Below are 18,439 nucleotides of genomic sequence, written 5' to 3'. Positions count from 1 at the left end.
ACAGCTCACTCAATACCTGCTGGAGACTGAAAGAAGACTGATAGGAATTGTTTCAGTCTCCACCTGTTGGTCATAATGAGATATAAACCCACTTGTAAGATTAACCTCTACCTGTCTGCAGAGTGCTAAAGAAGCTGTGCTTTTAAGTAGACTCGCTTTCAACTATAGCCAGAAATTTAAAAAAAACAACAAAAAAAAAACCTGCACACAAAACGCCATGCGCAGACCATCTGCAGGGAGAGCAGATGGTCTGTGCATGCGTGAGGATCACACACCAGCGATCCGTGCCGGTAGATTGGGGCATTACTCTGATCATCCCCATATGCATATTGGAGTTTCAAAAATCCATCGGACCTGCCCAAATCGGACATGGAGCAGTCCCGATTGAGCAGGTTCATGAATCTAGCCCAAAATCTGGAACCTGACTGGGTAGTGAAATGAACAGGCCCTTGTAAGTTTAGAAATACTTTATTTTGCAAAGAAATTACATATTTGCAGAACATGTTTACAGTACAAATTTATAAAGACAAAGTGCTAAAATACAGCAACATGCAAGACTACATGATTAAAAGACACCAGAATAACTAATAAGTTTAGGGGGTTTATATTTATTCACAAATCATTTAGTCACAAGTGATCTAAAACACTTCTGAAGATTTAACTGTAGTAAGGTTGACCACACTGCTTTTAAGCAAGTATAAAATTATATTTATAATATAACTATTATACATCAATTATACCTTACAGCTAGATAGAATATCTTCCACTAATTTCTTGTACACCCATGCATCACCCTTAAGTCGTTGCCTTCTGATACCCATCACTTCAAGTTTGTTAAGTTGGCAGACTTCCAGTTCAAACTGCATGGTCACTTTCCCAAAATCTGACTGTGTACGACACTTCAGTATATAGCTGTAGAAAAAGCGAAGCATGGTGGAGAAGCAGGCAGTTAATACTATATACAGTAAATAGCAGCAGATATGGGACCAGTCTACCCAGTTATTCTGTCTACACTAATAAGAATAAGTATGTTTATCCATAGAATGTGACTGCTGGAAACATTGCTCCTCATGGTAGTTTTTTGGTTCTCCTTAATTTATCTGCCACTTTTCATACAGTTAATATTTTACTGAATAGACTGTGGCAAATTGTCATCTAGGGGCAGCATTATTGAGCTTATAAAGTGATAGATGAGGCTCTCTTTACCAGCTCTGTTGCAGTAATCCAGGGAGCCTATCAAGGCTCTATGTTAGTCCTATTTGTCTTCCACCAATAGCTGATATTAGGGAAAGGGGTTGAGACTTGTATACCGCCTTTTTGTAGTTATACAAAACCACAAAATAGTTTAAACACAGGTACTTCAAGCATTTTCCCTATCTGTCCCAGTAGGCTCACAATCTAATGTACCTGGGGCAGTGGAGGATTAAATGATTTGCCCAGAGGTTTTAGTTTTAGGCATTAGATATACTAATAACGTTCAAATTTATGTCCTACTTCAATAGGAAAATGATCACTCTATATAAAATTTGAATGTTTGCTCACAGGCTTTAAAAAGCTTGGCTGGCTTCAAACATGCTGCTGGATATACTGTAGATAAAACATGGTTTTGTGAGTGAAATGTGGGCTGTTTTCTGGGAAACAGAATACCAATTTTGACCAAGTTTTTTTTTTTACAGTCTGACTTTGGAGGCATAGGTAAGCGAAGATTAATTCATCAGTTATGTTTTGTACCAAGAAGCAAGTGATTATTGTAATCCAATATGGGACATGTGAGATAAATGCTCCAACACTCATAGAATTTCTATGAACATCGGAGCATTTACCTTGCCAGCTCGTGGTAGAAACCTTTACCATTGTAAAAGAAGCCCAAAATGATTAATTTGTAATGATCACACACTTCAAACCCCCACTAATTCTTAGAGGACATGCTATGATTTCAAACTTGCATAATTTAACATTCTATCAATGACTTCTATACAAAATTATTTTTCAAAATCTAACTATAGCTGCTTATGATCCAATCTACCATTTCTTTATAAACTAACTGAATCAATTGCCTTAGAACAGCATTAAATTTGATTCCTCTGTTTTCTCCGGGTGGTACTGCAGCGGCCACGGATGTTGCAAAATCTTGCGGATCTCCACGAGCCAGATTCGTATGGGTCCCATGATTTGGAGGACAACCCCACTGTGCAGATTTTTCAAGCTTGCACACCTTATGGATTTAATTTCTGAATCTCTGCAGAATTGAAGCTGCAGTCGGATCAACTGGTCACTGCTGAATGTTCTCATATGTGACCAGAAGGCTACAATCTACCTCTTTTCCTGATAAGCCTAATGTGGTTCATATTCTTTCAGATATGTGGGACGATCCGGAAGGTCCCCTGAAATGCGCTCGGGCAATAGCGAGGATTTATTCCATGATGGATTGTTTTAACAAGCGTTTTGTTTCTCTGAAAGCAGATTTATTGGTGGCGCAGGTCACCAAGTGCACAACTCTTCCCACAGATGGAGGGGTAATCCTGAAGGATGTTCAGGACCGACGTGTAAGCTTCTGCTTGACTCGTCTGCGGCTAGTGTCAAAGCAGCGACGGTCTCATCTTTCGTTGTTCGGGTGTGTCTTTCCAAGCTGCGCCATAATCCTGATACTGTGGTGCTGCGTGATTTGGATTTTCTCATCCCTGGAATAGATTACATGGCTGATGCCTTGTATGAAATCTTGAAAGTTTTCGCCAAGCTTGGCACCTATTCTGTTTCAGCTCGCAGAATGCTGTGGATCAGGCAATGGTCTGGTGATTCATCTTCTAAAGCTTCAAGAGTCAGCTCCTGTTTGGCCCGGGTCTGGATGACCTTATGGCCAGTGTTCAGGATTGCAAATCCAAGGCATTGCCTGGGAGAAGGTCCCGCCCTTCCAGGAGTTCAGGGTGTTCTAATTTTTTGTCCCTTTTAGCGCTCCCGTCCGTACTCAGGTTCTTCCTCAGGACAGTGGTCCTCACCATTAGCAGTCAGCAACAAGATGGTCGGCAGCTTCCGCTATGAAACAATTCTGACGCCGGACCGTCTCCTCCTCGCATCACGGGGAGGTTGTCGGCCTTTCTGGCTGAATGGGAGTCCATCACCTCCGAACCCTGGGTTCTGGAGGTCCTCCGCTATGGCCTCAAACTGGAGTTTCTCTGACCGAGTACTTTCTGGATTCCCCTGTGGACTGCCTCAAGAAGGTGGTTCGATTGTAGGCCACAGACTTTTGGATCTTGTGGCAATCGAACCCATGCCAGAGCAAGACTTGGGCTTTAGAAGATACTCAATATACTTCATCGTTCCAAAGAAAGGATTTGACCTCAAGGCAGTCAATGCGGCTCTGAAAGTGCCTGCTTCTACATGGAGACGGTGTGCTCAGTGATGGCATCTGTGGCACTGGGGGAGTTTCTGTCCTCCCTAGATCTGATGAAGGCAAATCTTCACATTTCCATTTTCCTGGACCATCGGAAGTTTCTGTGGTTCTATGTCTTGGGGCAGCATTTTCAGTTTGCGGCTCTCCCCTTTGGATTGGCGACAACTCCCCGGATCTTCACCAAAGTGATGGTGATGGTAGCCTATCTTCGCTGCCTGGTTCATCCATATCTGGACGACTGGTTAATCAGAGCTCCCTCTTTGTCCTAGGGGCATCAGGCGATCCGGTAGGTGGTACAGTTGCTAACATCAAGCCTACCCAGGATTTGGAGTACCTGGGAGTTTGAGTTCACATGAAGCAGAACAAAGTGTTTCTATTTGTATCCCATCAGGAGAAGCTTCGCCAGGTCATCAGAACCTTCTTGGCCACTCTGACCCCAATGGTGTAGCAGTATCTCCAGTTCTTGGGGATCATGGTGGTGACAATCGATGTGGTCCCATGAGCAAGAGCCAGGCTGCCTCCCCTGGAGGAGGCTCTACTGTTGCACTGGAATCCACAGTGGGACCTGTTACTTGCACCCCCGCCGTGGTCGGCAGTTGCGCAGAACAGTCTGGAGTGGTGGTTGGGCCCCTCTCGCTATCCAAGGGCCTCCCACTCTAGATCTTGCATTGGGCGATTCTGTCGACAGATACGAGTCTCAAGGGCTGGGGAGCAGTGTGCATGTCTGTTCTGGTGCAGGGCTGGTGTGTGCCCTTAGAGCACAAGTGGTCAATCAATTGCTTAGAACTGTGGGCGATTCAACTGGCCCTTCTCCATTTCCAGGCTAAATTGTTAACATGGTCTTCAAAACTCAGGAAACTGTCTAAAGTGACTTCTAGAACTTTTGAAGATTTCTCAATGTTGAAGCTAGTGCCATTTTTTCGAACAATAGTAGATAGAATTAGGTTGTGTTGCCCAAACCATAAGTTTTTTTTTTCAGTGTTTAGTTTGAGATGGTATCTTACTGACCCATTTTTGCACTATAGTTAAACACTCTGGATAGTCCATATTTGCTTGGTTCAGGAACAGGAAAACATCTGCATAGAAAAAAAGCCATTCCCCAGGTCTGAGAATGATCGAATTTTGTGTGGTCATAAAGATGTTGTATAATAGTGGTGAGATAGGAGATCCTTGCAGTACACCACATGGTGGAGACCAGTAGTCAGAGAAGGATCTATCTTTTAATATTCAGTAACATCTTTTTGTCAAAAAGTCATGAAACCATTGTAATACCAGTCCTGAAATTCCTACTTCAGATGGTTTATTTAGCAACAGAGTAGGATGTACCATATCAAAAGTTGCTGAGTCATTGAATTGTAATAGCAGCATTTGTTCACCTGTACTTAACACTGATCATATCTTAGATTCGTGCCAAAAACAACCCGTTGAAGCCAAACAGAAAAATTTTAAAATAGCGAATTTGGGGTTTTGGAGGTGGGGAAACCTAACCCCAGAAACTCTCAAAACTGTTTTTTTTAGACCCCCATGATTTTCCCCTTAGATGCCCGTCAGCTTGAACCTGCTTGTAGGGAAAGGATTTCTGCTTCAGAGATTAGCCAGCACAGGTCCGCCGATAGAGATCTTCTGGCTGCCTGTCAGGCAGACCTCAACCACGGACACCCACCCCCAAAGTCCTCGCAATGTGCTGAGGGGGGGGGGGGTACTTTGCAGCCGGCTCCCTGATACCCAGAGAGTTGTTGCACAGGGCTCCCATAGCCTGCACTCAAGCCTCTGATAAATCTGCGAGTGAGCAGGTCCCAGGGGAATGGACCCCAAACTCCTGAAAGGACACAAAGTAGGCTGGCTCCACAGGTACTCAGATTGGCCTGGGAGCAGCAGTCCACACATGCGGAACTACATCCTTTCCCCACCAGAATAAGACCAAAAAGGGGACCTCTGAGCACTGAACTATGCAAAAAAAAAATCCAAAGACCAACGGCAAAAATACCCCAAAATAACAAAAAGAAGCAGAGCAGATCAAAACATACCTTCTGAATTCACTTGCAGAAGGAAAAACTGAAGAGGGAGCAGTTCTCCACTGCAGAAGGGGAGGAGTTCAGAGTCTTAAAGTGATACCCTTCTGCAGATTTGCAACTAATGGGAAACAGCAGCTATTGTACAGAATCCTATATGTCTTTGCTACTGAATTTTGGTTATCATGGTTGTGTTTAAACCATCTAAAGGCGAGGGGGAGGGAAGAGGGAGAGAACATTTTAGATAATAATTTTACAAACTTGTTATACTGGTGAACAGTTTGCAAGCCCCATGGACAGTTTCAAAATTATCCTCATAGCAAAACGAATTATGCAGCATTTCTTCCGTTAGAGATTCAACACTTACCCTTTTTGAATATACTCTACTTGTTTTTCAGGAAGAATTTGCATTATCTCCCTCAGTAACTGGTCTGGATTTAAAATTCTTGTTGTAGTTACATTGTAATGTGCCTAGAAATTAATGAGATTTCAAAAAAATTGTTAATATTTATAAGTCTTATAAGGAAATAAAATTTTTTTTAAAAAAAACATTCAACCTCTTTATCCATAACAAACTCAGCTTTTTAAGATGACTAGAGATCTCTCTTTCCAGTTTTAAAATTGGTAGCTTATTTTACTTTGTGTCAAGAACAAAACAGGGATAACAAGCATGCAGTCTTGGAAGTGGCAAAAATATTGCATGAAAGGAATCAAAGTGCAAAAATCCCAAAGTTGCAGAACAGCAACCATTAGGAAAGAATGAGTAATGGTGGTTAGTCATGCCTTTTTGAGATATCCATCTGCCGACCTGACATAAAATCTGAAGTATATCATCTGCCTGATGCCAACATCACAGATGTTACTGAAAGTTTACAAGGTCATTAACAGATGGCTTATCCCATATAATACAATACGATCACTTCGTTCATCTTCATTTAATCTTCTTACAGTGCCTTCTATTAAAATGATAGGAACTAGAAGACAAGACATGTTCTCAGTTATGGCCCCACATTCTTGGAATCTTTTACCACAATACATTAGAGAACTAAAAGACCTAACACTGTTTAAAAAAATGTTAAAAACCTTTCTCTTTAAAGATGCGTATGGATCTTAGGACAAAGAAAAATCGATTATCTTTAAACCGTTACCGAGTTTTCTATTTTTTTTATTTTTTTAAATCAGCCATTATAACCTCCCTTTTTGTTTTTCCCTTTTATGTTTTTTCTTCTCTTCTATCAAAAATTGTAACTATTCCTCCTCTTAACCACACATGTCTTGTATGTTTTACCCACAAATTATTTTAAACTTATGTTTACACTCCGTTTGTTAAGTGTGTTAAATTTTAACTAACAACAAATTTGTTTTTATGTCACCATTAATATTGTACTTGTTTCATTCATTAATATATGTTATTATTATTGTACATCGCCTAGCAATTTAAATAGGCGATTCATCAAAAATAAATAAACTTGAAACTTGTCAAGCCTACTGTTATATGAAACTGCTCATCCATTTTGGTACAAACATACATTTTGGTACAAACAATACTGCTAGGTCTCCCCACTCAAACATATCAAAATGAGACTTCTTCACCTATTCTACAGCTACAGACGGGTACACAAAAGTTCTCCTTAATTCTCCCTGACAAGACCATGGCATAGAAGCTGCAGCCATCTATATAGAGTGCCCTGAATTTGTAAAACAACAATTATACCAGTGTGTGTCAAACCTGTTCTCAAGGTAGTTAACAGCTGAAGGCCCACTCCTTCTGGGAGGGGGGAGGGATGATTGTACCCTGAATCTTTTATGGAGGAAGATTTGTCACAATGATATGATTACCTACCACAGAGTTTTTCACAGCCCTTCATAAGTCAATACATATAACAATATTCTAGCCAAGGTAGGAAGTTTATAGAGATTTCTTCTCAAGAGAAAGTTGATGACTTTAGAACATCAGTGGACAAGGAAATATACTATGGAAGACAAATGATCAGGTAAACCCATAGGCAGCATTATAAATTTCTACTACAGGTATTTGTACTTGCAAACTTCCAGGGCTTCATGCATCTGACCTGAAATACAATGTGCATGAACTACAACATGCTCAGAGAAAGATCAGGAGAGGTACAAAAATTACTGTTCCAACGCTTCAGACTCCTCTGCAGCTACTTCCGAAACACACACTCATCCAACACACCCTCGTCATCCAGGAGTTGTTCAGTAGGGTGGTCAAGCTGTACTTTTGGACAGATGTGGTATTATCTCCCACTATAATCAACTAAGAACTTGGATATATATCACCATTCAACCAATTCAATATCCAATCTACAGAGCCACACTTATTTATCACTTTTTTTCCCCTCCCAAATAGTGGAGAAAAAAACTTCAGTTTCAAGGAAAACAGTCCCTACTAAAATGGAGGACTGATTCACATTTAGTCATGGGTATAAAAACTACTTCATACAAATAGTTATTCTTCACCAACCATTTGTGCTCAATCATCTTTTACCGTGATAACTCTTTCTATCAATACAAAAAACTTATAAAGTCCAATCCCACAAATAAGTGTGTCTGATACTGTACTGTAAGTTCACAGTTCCGCTTTGTAAATCCAAATCTAACTTTACATTCATCATTCAAAACGTCAAAACTGTACTTAGCTTTCTGCCAACATTAAAATCTTCATCTCAACAGGAATCGTGTTTTGTGATTCAAAAATTGCTGCCTCGGGGGGCGTTGCTGAGCCCACATGTGATGGTAGCTTAAATGTGGAGCTCCTGCACCCGTTCGTGAAATCTAAATCGCAACGCAGCACCTGTGTCCAAAATCGCTAAACTACCAACGCTCAGGCCAGCTCACACTTTTCTCCTCCGAAATCGCTCACTTTCCGGTCGGATATGGCAGACAAAAAGGTAAACAAACGCCATAAACCCGACCCCCCGTCGCCATCGAAAGCACCGCTGCCGGGACCCGAAACTGGAAAGTACCTCCGAAATACTCGCTGAACTTCGCAAGTTGAAAAATCTGGTCACCGACACCAAAACTGCCACAGAGGAGATCAATGATAAGTTAACTAACCTCACGGCAGACCTTTCTCAGCTGCAATCCCGAGTGCTGTGTCTGGAAGGCAAAATGGAGGCTACCACACAACACGTGGCTGAACTCAGAGCTCAGCCCCGTCGCATTGCTCATCTGGAGTCAGAGCTTGAGGACAATAATAACAGATCTCGTCGTTGCAACATTCGTCTTCTTGGGCTCAAGGAAGGGACTCACGACCGCGACTTGGTAAAACATCTAGAGGATTTGATACCAAAACTTCTGGATCTCTCCTTCCAGCGTGAGTTTGAAATTGAGAGGGCCCACAGAGTTCCTTCCTCCAAAAATCCCAACGACCGCTACCCCCGACTGGTGGTCCTCAAGCTCCTCCGCTACCAACACGTGCTGGACATTATGCAGCGTGCTAAAATCAGAGCTATTAAACATGAAGGAGCTACCATACTTTTCCTGCCGGACCTGAGCAAGACCACTGCAGCACGAAGAAAGAAATTGCTCTCATACCGGCCCTAGCTGAAACAGCTAAATGCGAAATTTGGCATGCTATACCCGGCCAGGATGAGAGTGACTCTCCATAATCAAACAAAGGATTACACCAACCCTGATGATTTAGCTGCCTTTATTGAACTGAAATCCCCCACTCCTATTCATCAGGTTTGACTGTTATGCTGTTAGGTCACTATACTCTAGTCCAGGGGTGCCCACACTTTTTGGGCTTGCGAGCTACTTTTTAAATGACCAAGTCAAAATGATCTACCAACAATAAAATTAAAAAAAACCACAAAGCACACTGTATGCATAGAAAATGTTAATCATCATTCCTATTCCAGGGTTTTTCAAAGAGGTCAAAGCAGATGACTCTAAGCACTATCACCTCAGTAACAACCATACAAAAATAGACAAATATACCCCTCCCTTTTTACTAAACCACGATAGCAGTTTTTAAGCGCAGGGAGCTGCGCTGAATGCCCAGCGCTGCTCTCGACACTCATAGGCTCCCTGCGCTAAAAATCTCTATTGCGGTTTAGTAAAAGGGGACCTTAGTGTAAAATATAGACAGCAGATATAAATTCAGACACATTTTGATCACTAAATTTAAAATAAAATCATTTTCCCTACCTTGTCTGGTGATTTCATGAGTCTCTGGTTGCACTTTCTTCTTCTGACTGTGCATACAATCTTTCTTCCCTTCTTTTAGCCTGTATGCTTCTTCTCCTCCAGACCTCATTCCTTCCCCCCAACTTTTCCTTCCTCTTCCCTGCCCTTTCTTTCTCTCTGCCTCCCTTTCTTTTTTTCTGTTTCTCTTCTTTCCTTCTGTCTCCCTGCCTGCCCTTTTTCTTTCTTTCTCCCTGCCCTCCCCCAAGCCACTGCCACTGCCATTACCATCGGGGACCAGGACCCAAACGCCACCAATAACAGGCCCCAAGCTCTCCCTGCTTCGGCCAACCAGCATTCCTCTCCCCGACGTCAATTCTGCCGTCGGGAAGAGGAAGGCTGATCAGCCCAAGATCGTGATCAACCTATTGGGGGAAATGCTGCCGGGTCCTGCCTTCGCGGAAACAGAAAGTAGGCAGGACCCGGCAGGAAGAAGAACAAATGCTTCACTAACCTGTCTCCCGCATTAGCCCGTAGCGAACGCTTGCTTCAGGGCTCTCAACATGTGCGTGCAGGCTTCCCTTCTCCCCCCCCCTCCCCGGACATAACTTCCGGTTTCGGAGGGAAGAGAAGAGAAGCCAGCACGCACACGTTAGAGCCCGGAGCATAAGTTCGCTAGGGGCTGAAATCTCCAAGCTGTTTTTTTGTTGTTTTTTTTTAATGTTCAGCAGCGGCAGATGACAGCTGGGCGGACCGCCCAGCTAAAAGGCCCTAGGGAGAACACTGGAGAGGAAGGCTGATCGGCCCGTAGATCAGGACGGCAACACGAGTGCGATCGACTCGAGTTGCCTTCCTGAGCTACTGGTCGATCGCGATCGACGCGTTGGGCACCCCTGCTCTAGTCTGACCGTATTATACTACCTGCTGTCTGCACTAGTTTATCATTACTTAGTTGCATGTATTAGACTACTTCCTATTGTAAAGATGTTCTATATAAGGGTGCTCTACTGTAGTTGCTGTTTTCACTCTCACAGTGCACATGGGATTTGTATTGTATGACTTTAGGTCATTTCATGGTTATTATGGTTCCTTATTGTTCCTGTTCATGAAGTTTGCTAACATGTCCTTTCTTCCCTGGTCGTGCAGCAGATCACTAACGATAAAACATTCGGATGCCTCATTAAAGCAGGATGGTACCAAATATTCTGTTAATCACTGTGTCATAATACATGTCCCTTAAATGCATCTCCCTTAATACTAAAAGGCTAAACAATTTGATCAAACTGAAGAAAATACTGCTATACCTAGATCAACAAAAACCTGATGTCATTATGTTACAAGAGACTCATCTGGACAAAGTGGCCTCTGATAAAGTTCGCTTAGGATGGGCTCTGCCTGCATTTTACTCGCCTGCTATAGAGAAGAAAGGGGGAGTCATGATCCTGATTCGGAACAAACAGGACCTCACAATCATCTCCTCCTCACATGACCTGCATGGCAGATGGGTCAAGGTCACCATTGATTGTGGAGGTCAGAGGATTACTTTATTTAACTTGTACGGACCAAACATGGACAATCCTGAATTTTTCAGTGAAATCGTTTCATCAGCATTACTGGACTCTGATTCCCACCTGCTCTTGGGTGGTGATTTTAACATGGTTTTGAACCCGGAAGTTGACAGAAATTCCCAATACAGATATAAAAAAATCGGGTTCGTGGTTTGCTCTCCAACATATGATCATGGATCTCCACCTAGTGGACATATGGAGATCGGTCCACGGTTCCGAAAGAGCTTATACATTTTACTCTAACCCTCATATGTCATACTCACGTATAGACTTCTTCCTGCTGAACACGACATTATGCGACTCAGTCTCCTCTGCTGAAATTTTACCTATATCGGTCTCAGACCATGCAGCTATAACTCTCCAGATCAACTGTAGGGCAACACAGACGTCCCACCGAAAATGGCGCTTCAACTCCTCTCTGCTCCAAGATCCTCAATTTAACTCAAGCATCCGTAAGGCTATTGAGGAATACTTTATTTTCAACACACCGGAACAAACTTCCTGGATCACGTGCTGGGACGCCTTCAAAGCCTACATCAGGGGCATCATTATTTCATTTGCAGCTCGTAAACATAAAAACCAGTTGGAAGATACCCTACAGATGGAAAGTGACATCAAGAGTTTGGAAACAGAACATCAACATGACCCTACAGATATCCCTACTCTCACTCGGCTGGCGAAGGCTCGTTATCTATATAACTCCACGCTCAGTAAAACGGCGGCTAACTCGGTGTTCCCAACAGTCTGCCTCATATTTTGCTGATAACAACAAGTGTGGCCACTTGTTGGCCTCTTATCTTAAAAAAAGAGAGGATAAAAAGAACATCGCTGCCATTGAACTGGATAATGGTGAAATCTTAACCACCAACCAGGGCATCTCTCTAGCTTTTAAGACCTTTTACGAGAGGTTATACACTTCGGAACTGGATGACAATATCTCTGCCTCACAGTTTCTGGATGATCTCCCTCATCCCACATTATCTCAGGATGACAACATAAAGCTTGATGAACCCTTGACTTTAGCGGAGCTCACCCAGGCGATAGAATCTATGGCGCCCCATAAGGCTCCTGGGCCTGACGGTCTAACTGTTGAGTTCTACAAAGAATTCCAGGACATACTCACCCCCTACTATCTGCAATTTCTTCACTTCGTCATCAACACAGGGCAAGTATATGGATCGTTCACCGAAGCGCATGTTATTGTCCTCCCAAAACCTGATAAAAACCCACGATCAGTATAAAATTACAGACCACTTTTTCTCATAAACGTGGACGCAAAGATTTACGCAAAACTCCTATCCAACAGACTGCAGGGAGTCATATCCAAACTAGTCAAGACAGATCAAAGTGGTTTCATCACGGGGAGATTCTCTACTGACAACTCGAGAACATTTTCACATATCATTGCTCAATCTCAGGACCGACATCAGGATCTTATTGCGGTGGGACTGGACGCAGAGAAGGCCTTTGACCGCGTGGAATGGGCTTTCCTGTTTCGAGTACTGGATTGGTATGGATTCTCTGCTGATTTCATTCAGAAGGTCAAGATACTCTACTCCTCACCGTCCACCAGAACTCTTATCAACAGAACATTGTCCTCTACATTTCACCCGTCATGAAGCACCAGGCAGGGATGCCCTTTATCCCCCTTGCTGTTCGATCTGACACTGGAACCTCTACTCATAACAATCCGTGACAATAAACTCATTGAAGGGTTCAAATCCAGGGTTTCAGAGACTAAACTTTCGGCTTATGCCGATGATATACTTCTATATATAACTCCTTCATCATTTCCTCAATTAATAGCATCGATTCAGAAATATTCTGGCCTGTCCGGATATAAACTGAATATGAACAAAACGGTGGTTATGCCTCTCAACTGTCCAGAGGTTAAATTTGACGTGGAACAATTCGGAGTACAGTGATCTGCTACGAAAATGAAATATTTGGGAGTCTATTTTGGACCCTCCTTGGAGGAAACGATACAACTTAACTCTGATTATCTGCTACAGATTGCACGACATACTACCTCCGCGTGGACCCCTCTCAACCTATCATGGTGGGGTAGGTTGGAGTCGATACGCATGATGATTGTACCAAAAATTAACTATGTTCTAAACATGTTAACGTTCTACTTACCTCGCTCCTTTTATAAGGCATTGGACTCCATCCTCACACAGTACATTTGGAACAAGAGACAACCTCGGATCGCTCTTGATAAACTTAAACTGGGGAAGAAGGAAGGTGGTGTGAATTTCCCAGACTTTTACAAATACCACAGTGCCTTCATCATACACCATTGGATTCAAGGTCATAATGATCACAGATCCTCGGACATGCCGGGCTGGATTGACATGGAAACCTTTTTATATGGTGCGGCTCGCATGAAACTCCTTCCTGGACACACTCTTATCTCGCCTGGATAAAGGTGATCGCATTCTCTTGTCATATAAATCTGCATTACAAGAACTTGAATCTACATTATCTCATAGTTGAGAGCAATCCTCACTTTTACTGATTTGGAACAACCAGAGATTTCTAATCCAATCCAAATCTTTCATCTGGCCCCTTTGGCAGCAGAGGGGCATTGAGACAATTAAGGACTTGACGAATGCCAATGGATGGATGACCTTTCCTGATCTTTCGAATACTTGGGGTATTCCCAAAAACCAGTTTTATGCATGGATGCAACTCTCACATTGTATACGTGCCGCCACACCCGATCTACAGTCTCTGGTTGACAAGCCTAGCTTACGCACGTTCATGGACAAGTCTTTTGCATCCATTGGTAAAGCCTCCTTCTGGTATAAGGTGATGCAATCGCCCGCAGTTAAAGATCCTTTGTCTTATGAACTCAAATGGCAGCATGTATTAAACTTACCTTCTGATGCCATAGATTGGGACACTGTCAGGTTAATCCTATTTAAATCCATCAGATCTGCCTCGGTGTTACAGTCCATTTTCTTTCTGCTACACCGTGCTATCTGGACTCCCAAGCGTTCACATAAAATAAATCCTTCCTCCTCATCTAAATGCTGGTCCTGTGATAGTAACGATGGCTCTTTGGAACACCTGTTATTCAATTGTAAGCACCTAGTTCTTTACTGGAAAAGGGTATGGGATACTATATGCACAATCTTGGGCATCTCAGAGCCGCTCACCCTTAGAATCCTCATTCTCATGTCTCAGGGCCTTGCCTCACCCCTTGATGAACCTAAAGGCTGCCTTTTGACTGTTATGCTGTCTATAGCAATTCAAACTATTCTCTTTTGTTGGAAAAATCTAGATAAGGTTGTTTACCATGCTTGGTGGAACACTCTGTGTCTTCATGGTAAATACGAACAGGTAATAGCAGAAAAAAGAAACGCCCTTAGCAAGTATAAAAATGTTTGGTCTCCTTTACGCAACTATTGTTTGTCTATGTAAACTCCAATTAGATCGCCTACTTGTGTCTATATAACTCCACCACTACCGCGACCTGCTTGTACTGTACCACCATAGGCATGTTATTGTTATTAATGTTCACCTGTACCTTCCTTGCTTGCCTGCCTCACGACTTTTACAAAATTGTCCTGTTGAACATGGACCATATACTTTGTAATTTCACATTTATGCTTTCTTTTTGTTTTTGGAAACTCAATAAAAAACTTTTGAACTTAAAAAAAAAAAAAAAAAAAATTGCTGCCTCAAAGGAAAACTGGAAACTCAAAAATTCACTTTACTGGCTCAATACATATTACTCTTCCTGCTTCAAAAACATCAACTTTTAAGGCAAGAAAAACGTGCTGGAGTTTTTTATGACTGAATGCGAGTCAGTCCTCCAACTTAGTAGGGATTGTTCTCCTTGAAACTGAGGCTTTTTCTCCACTATTTTGATAAAAATGTGTGTTAATTAAGTGCAGCTCTGTAGATTAGATACTGAATGGGTTGAATGGTATTATCTTCTACCCCATCAATCCCTGTTAGCATCAACAGCTACTTCCTACTTCAATCTTACCCTAGAAGACCAAAAAGCTACAGCCTAGGAAAGGGTTTTCACTGGATCTAAACCTGCATTCTGATGTCCATTCTAGAGAACCTTAATGTCAGGGAAAAGCTACAGGTACACAAACATTTGGTCTAATATAACCTCATACTTGGATCCTTTGTACAGTGTACCTATTTGAAACTCTGCCATATTGATCACGATGGTCTATATAGGCAAAATAAAAACATAAGGATGTACTTATTAAAGGAAGTCTCCTTTCTCAGAGGCCAATGAAGTCAAATCCATTATGTGTGTGTAGGGGGGTAGGTGGGGTAGGGATTTTATTCCATATATTTCATGATCACAAAGACATGCCTAGGATGGGATTAAGTCTCCCCTAAAAGCCTTGAACAAATTCCTTGTAGAGGGTCAAGATAGTTTCCCTAGACACCTCAATCTTTTCCATGTATAGGAGACTGGCCATCATATCTATAGTTTGTGATGGAAAAAAGGACATTTCCCCTCACCTTCCCATATGGTCCTGAATCTGCCATCTCTCTGCCCCTTCTTGCCTCCCTCTCAAATCATTATTCCTGCTGTTGTGACCACATGTCTGCAGTAAAATGAAGCAGTACGGCTCACAAAGCCTTATGCAAGACTCTGCTGGATCTGCCCCCACTGAAGCCCTCTGCAATGCTCTGAAATTTCACCCCTTGGCAACATGAAATGCACAGAAGGAGCAGGACTGAGTCTTCCACAGTCTGATTTGGCAGATATTGGAATACAGGAGGAGACAGAGGAGAGGAAAAATGCTGGACCATGTTGGGGGGAAGGAAGAAAGGGGAGATACTAGATTTGGGGTGGGAGACAGAAAGACCAAGAGGCTGAAAGGGGCTAAGTGACAGATGGTGGAGCATGCAGTCATGCACTTGGGCTGCAAAAATCCAGGAGAATGATATAGTATAGGAGGTGAAAAACTGTGCGTGGAAGAAGAGCAGGACTTGGGGATGATTGTGTCTGATGATCTCAAGGTGGCAAAACAGGTAGAAAAGATGATGCTCAAAGCCAAGAAGATGTTTGGATGCATAAGGAGAGGAATGGCCAGTAGGAAAAGGGAGGTGATAATGCCATTGTATAAGTCTCTGGTGAGATCCCATTTGAAATACTGTATGCAATTTGCAGACCCCACCTTCAGAAAGATATAAGTAACATGAAGTCAGTCCAGAGAGCTACTACAAAATTGGTTAGTGGACTTTGTCATAAATCAAGTGGGACAGACTTCGAGAACATAATATGTTTACTCTGGAAGAAAAACAGGAGAGAGGGGATATGATAGAGATGTTTAAATATCTTCATTGCATTAATGTATAGGAGGTGAGTATTTTTCAAATGAAGGAGAACTCCAGGAGAGGGCATAAGATAGATTAAGTTATGAGGTGATAGGCTCAGGAGTAATGTAAGAAAATACTTCTATACAGAAAGGGTGGTAGATGCGTGGAATAGTCTCCCAGTGGAAGTGAAGGAGATGAAGACTCTATCTGAATTTAAGATAGAGTAGGACAGGCATGTGGAATATCTCAGGGAAAAGAGGAGATAGTGGATGGTGTAGAGGGCAGACTGGATGGGCCATTTGGCCTTTATCTGCCATCATGTTTCTAAGAGGAGAAGGGGGGCATTCATGTTAAAAGGTCTGACACTGGCAGATGATGAGAATGGGAGAAGGGAGCTGATTTTGGGATAAGGGTCTGATGGGACCAAAAGAAGAAGGGGGTAGATGCAGGCAGGTAACAGTAGAATAAAGCAGCTGATGCATGGGAGTGAGAAGGAAGCGTGTGTGGTGGGGCGGGGGAGCAAAGCAAGAGCATATGTAATGGAAGGTAGGCATGGAAAAGCCAAAGATTGGATTCTGGGGGCAGGAAGGAAGATAGGGTAAATACATTTAAAAGAGGGAAGAAGGTATAATGAAAGAGGCAAAAGTACTGACTTAAGCCTCTAACCTCAGCTTCCTTGGAACTAGCCAAAGAAAATCATTCTTCCTAACAGTACAGATGCACACTCCCATTAATTTTGCTGTTAGTGTAGGCTGGAACAATTGCTGCAGAGCTTGTTCTGATATATTGAGGTCAGGAAGCAAAATCCCAATCAAATATTTAAACTCTCTTCAAGGGAAGGAAGAAAAAACATCAGTGAGGGGGCAGGGGGCTCAAACTTCTCCAAATATCATCCATGTTCCATATCAAATTAGGTTTGCTATATACCCTTTCATTTTGGGAACTTAAAATCTGAAATGAAATATCCCTCTGCTTAACCAACAACCAGTTCTCCACTGGGTCAGGATGTGCTTCAGTACCAAGTCCTGCACAGTCTACCCATAACTATCCGCTAAAGGCAGAGAAATACTAAGCATTTAAGGCTGGGGGGAGTTTCATATTGGGCAAAGTATGCAAGACTTGCTTTTATTTTCTGTCACCATGTGCTGGTCAATAAGTACAACCCACAGGTTCTGGACTAATCCAATTGGTGTGTAAGAAAAGTCTAAGTACTTCAAATGAATTGGCAATGCAGATGCAAATCTGCTTTCATATCTGAATTTATATGACCTTAAGTTGATTGCACTAGTTTTGAAGATTTCTGCAGAAACATTTTTGAGAGAAAAAAACCACTTACTCTTAATTTTCTTGGTCCATCTCTTGTAGATCCTTTTCTTTTACTAGGAGTAAGCATTGTTCTCATTCTATCTAACCCTCTTTCTAAGCTTCCAAATACCTTGCCTCCTTTTTTCTTTTGAGTGCTATCAAGATGTACTTGGTTTAGATCCAAGTCTACAGAGCGGCACCTATGGTAAAATAAAGCATATATGTATTACATACACACAAAAAGGGAAAATGTACTGATACCTTTTTATTGGACTAACATCTTATCTTTTTTAGTTGTCTTCTTTCTTTCTTTAGTTTTCTAACACAGCTACCACACTTTTATTTGACACTATTAAGTTCATATTTGAATCTTCATGGCTGATTACCCCACTTCCCTGTGCAGCAGCCACAGCAGCATTCCCTCCCCTCCACGTCCCTGTGCCGCAGCAGCATTCCCCTCCCCTGTCCCTTCCTTTCCCTTCCCAGCAGCACGCAGCTAAAACGGCTCCCTTAGTTCTTTGCCGGAGTTATTTTTAAGTTTAAAGCTGCCGCGGGGGCTCCTCTCACGATCCCCGCCTGCGTCGGAAGCATTCTCCGACACAGGTGCGGCTTGTGAGAAGAACCGCTGCCACGGCTTTGAACTTAAAAAATAACTTCGTCCAGTGAGAGTAAGGGAGCTGGCCAGATGCGCGTGCATGCACACTCCTACCTGCCAA

General features: G+C 42.5%; 1 protein-coding gene across 4 annotated transcripts in view; it reads right to left on the bottom strand.

The window, feature by feature from the left end:
• Positions 1–452: 452 nt before the first annotated feature.
• MELK (maternal embryonic leucine zipper kinase) overlaps positions 453–18,439 on the bottom strand; it is a 204,196-nt gene continuing 186,209 nt past the window's right edge. For all 4 annotated transcript variants that reach the window (XM_033956774.1, XM_033956776.1, XM_033956777.1 and 1 more), the window contains 3 exons: positions 17,755–17,923; positions 5,771–5,874; positions 453–912 (listed from right to left, as the gene is read on the bottom strand). In XM_033956774.1, coding sequence (XP_033812665.1) covers positions 735–912; positions 5,771–5,874; positions 17,755–17,923 — 451 coding nt within the window. In that variant the 3' untranslated portion in view covers positions 453–734. The remainder of the gene's footprint in view (positions 913–5,770; positions 5,875–17,754; positions 17,924–18,439) is intronic.

Source organism: Geotrypetes seraphini, chromosome 8, assembly GCF_902459505.1.
Source record: "Geotrypetes seraphini chromosome 8, aGeoSer1.1, whole genome shotgun sequence".
NCBI lineage: Eukaryota > Metazoa > Chordata > Amphibia > Gymnophiona > Dermophiidae > Geotrypetes > Geotrypetes seraphini.
This window is presented reverse-complemented; position numbering and strand designations above follow the sequence as displayed.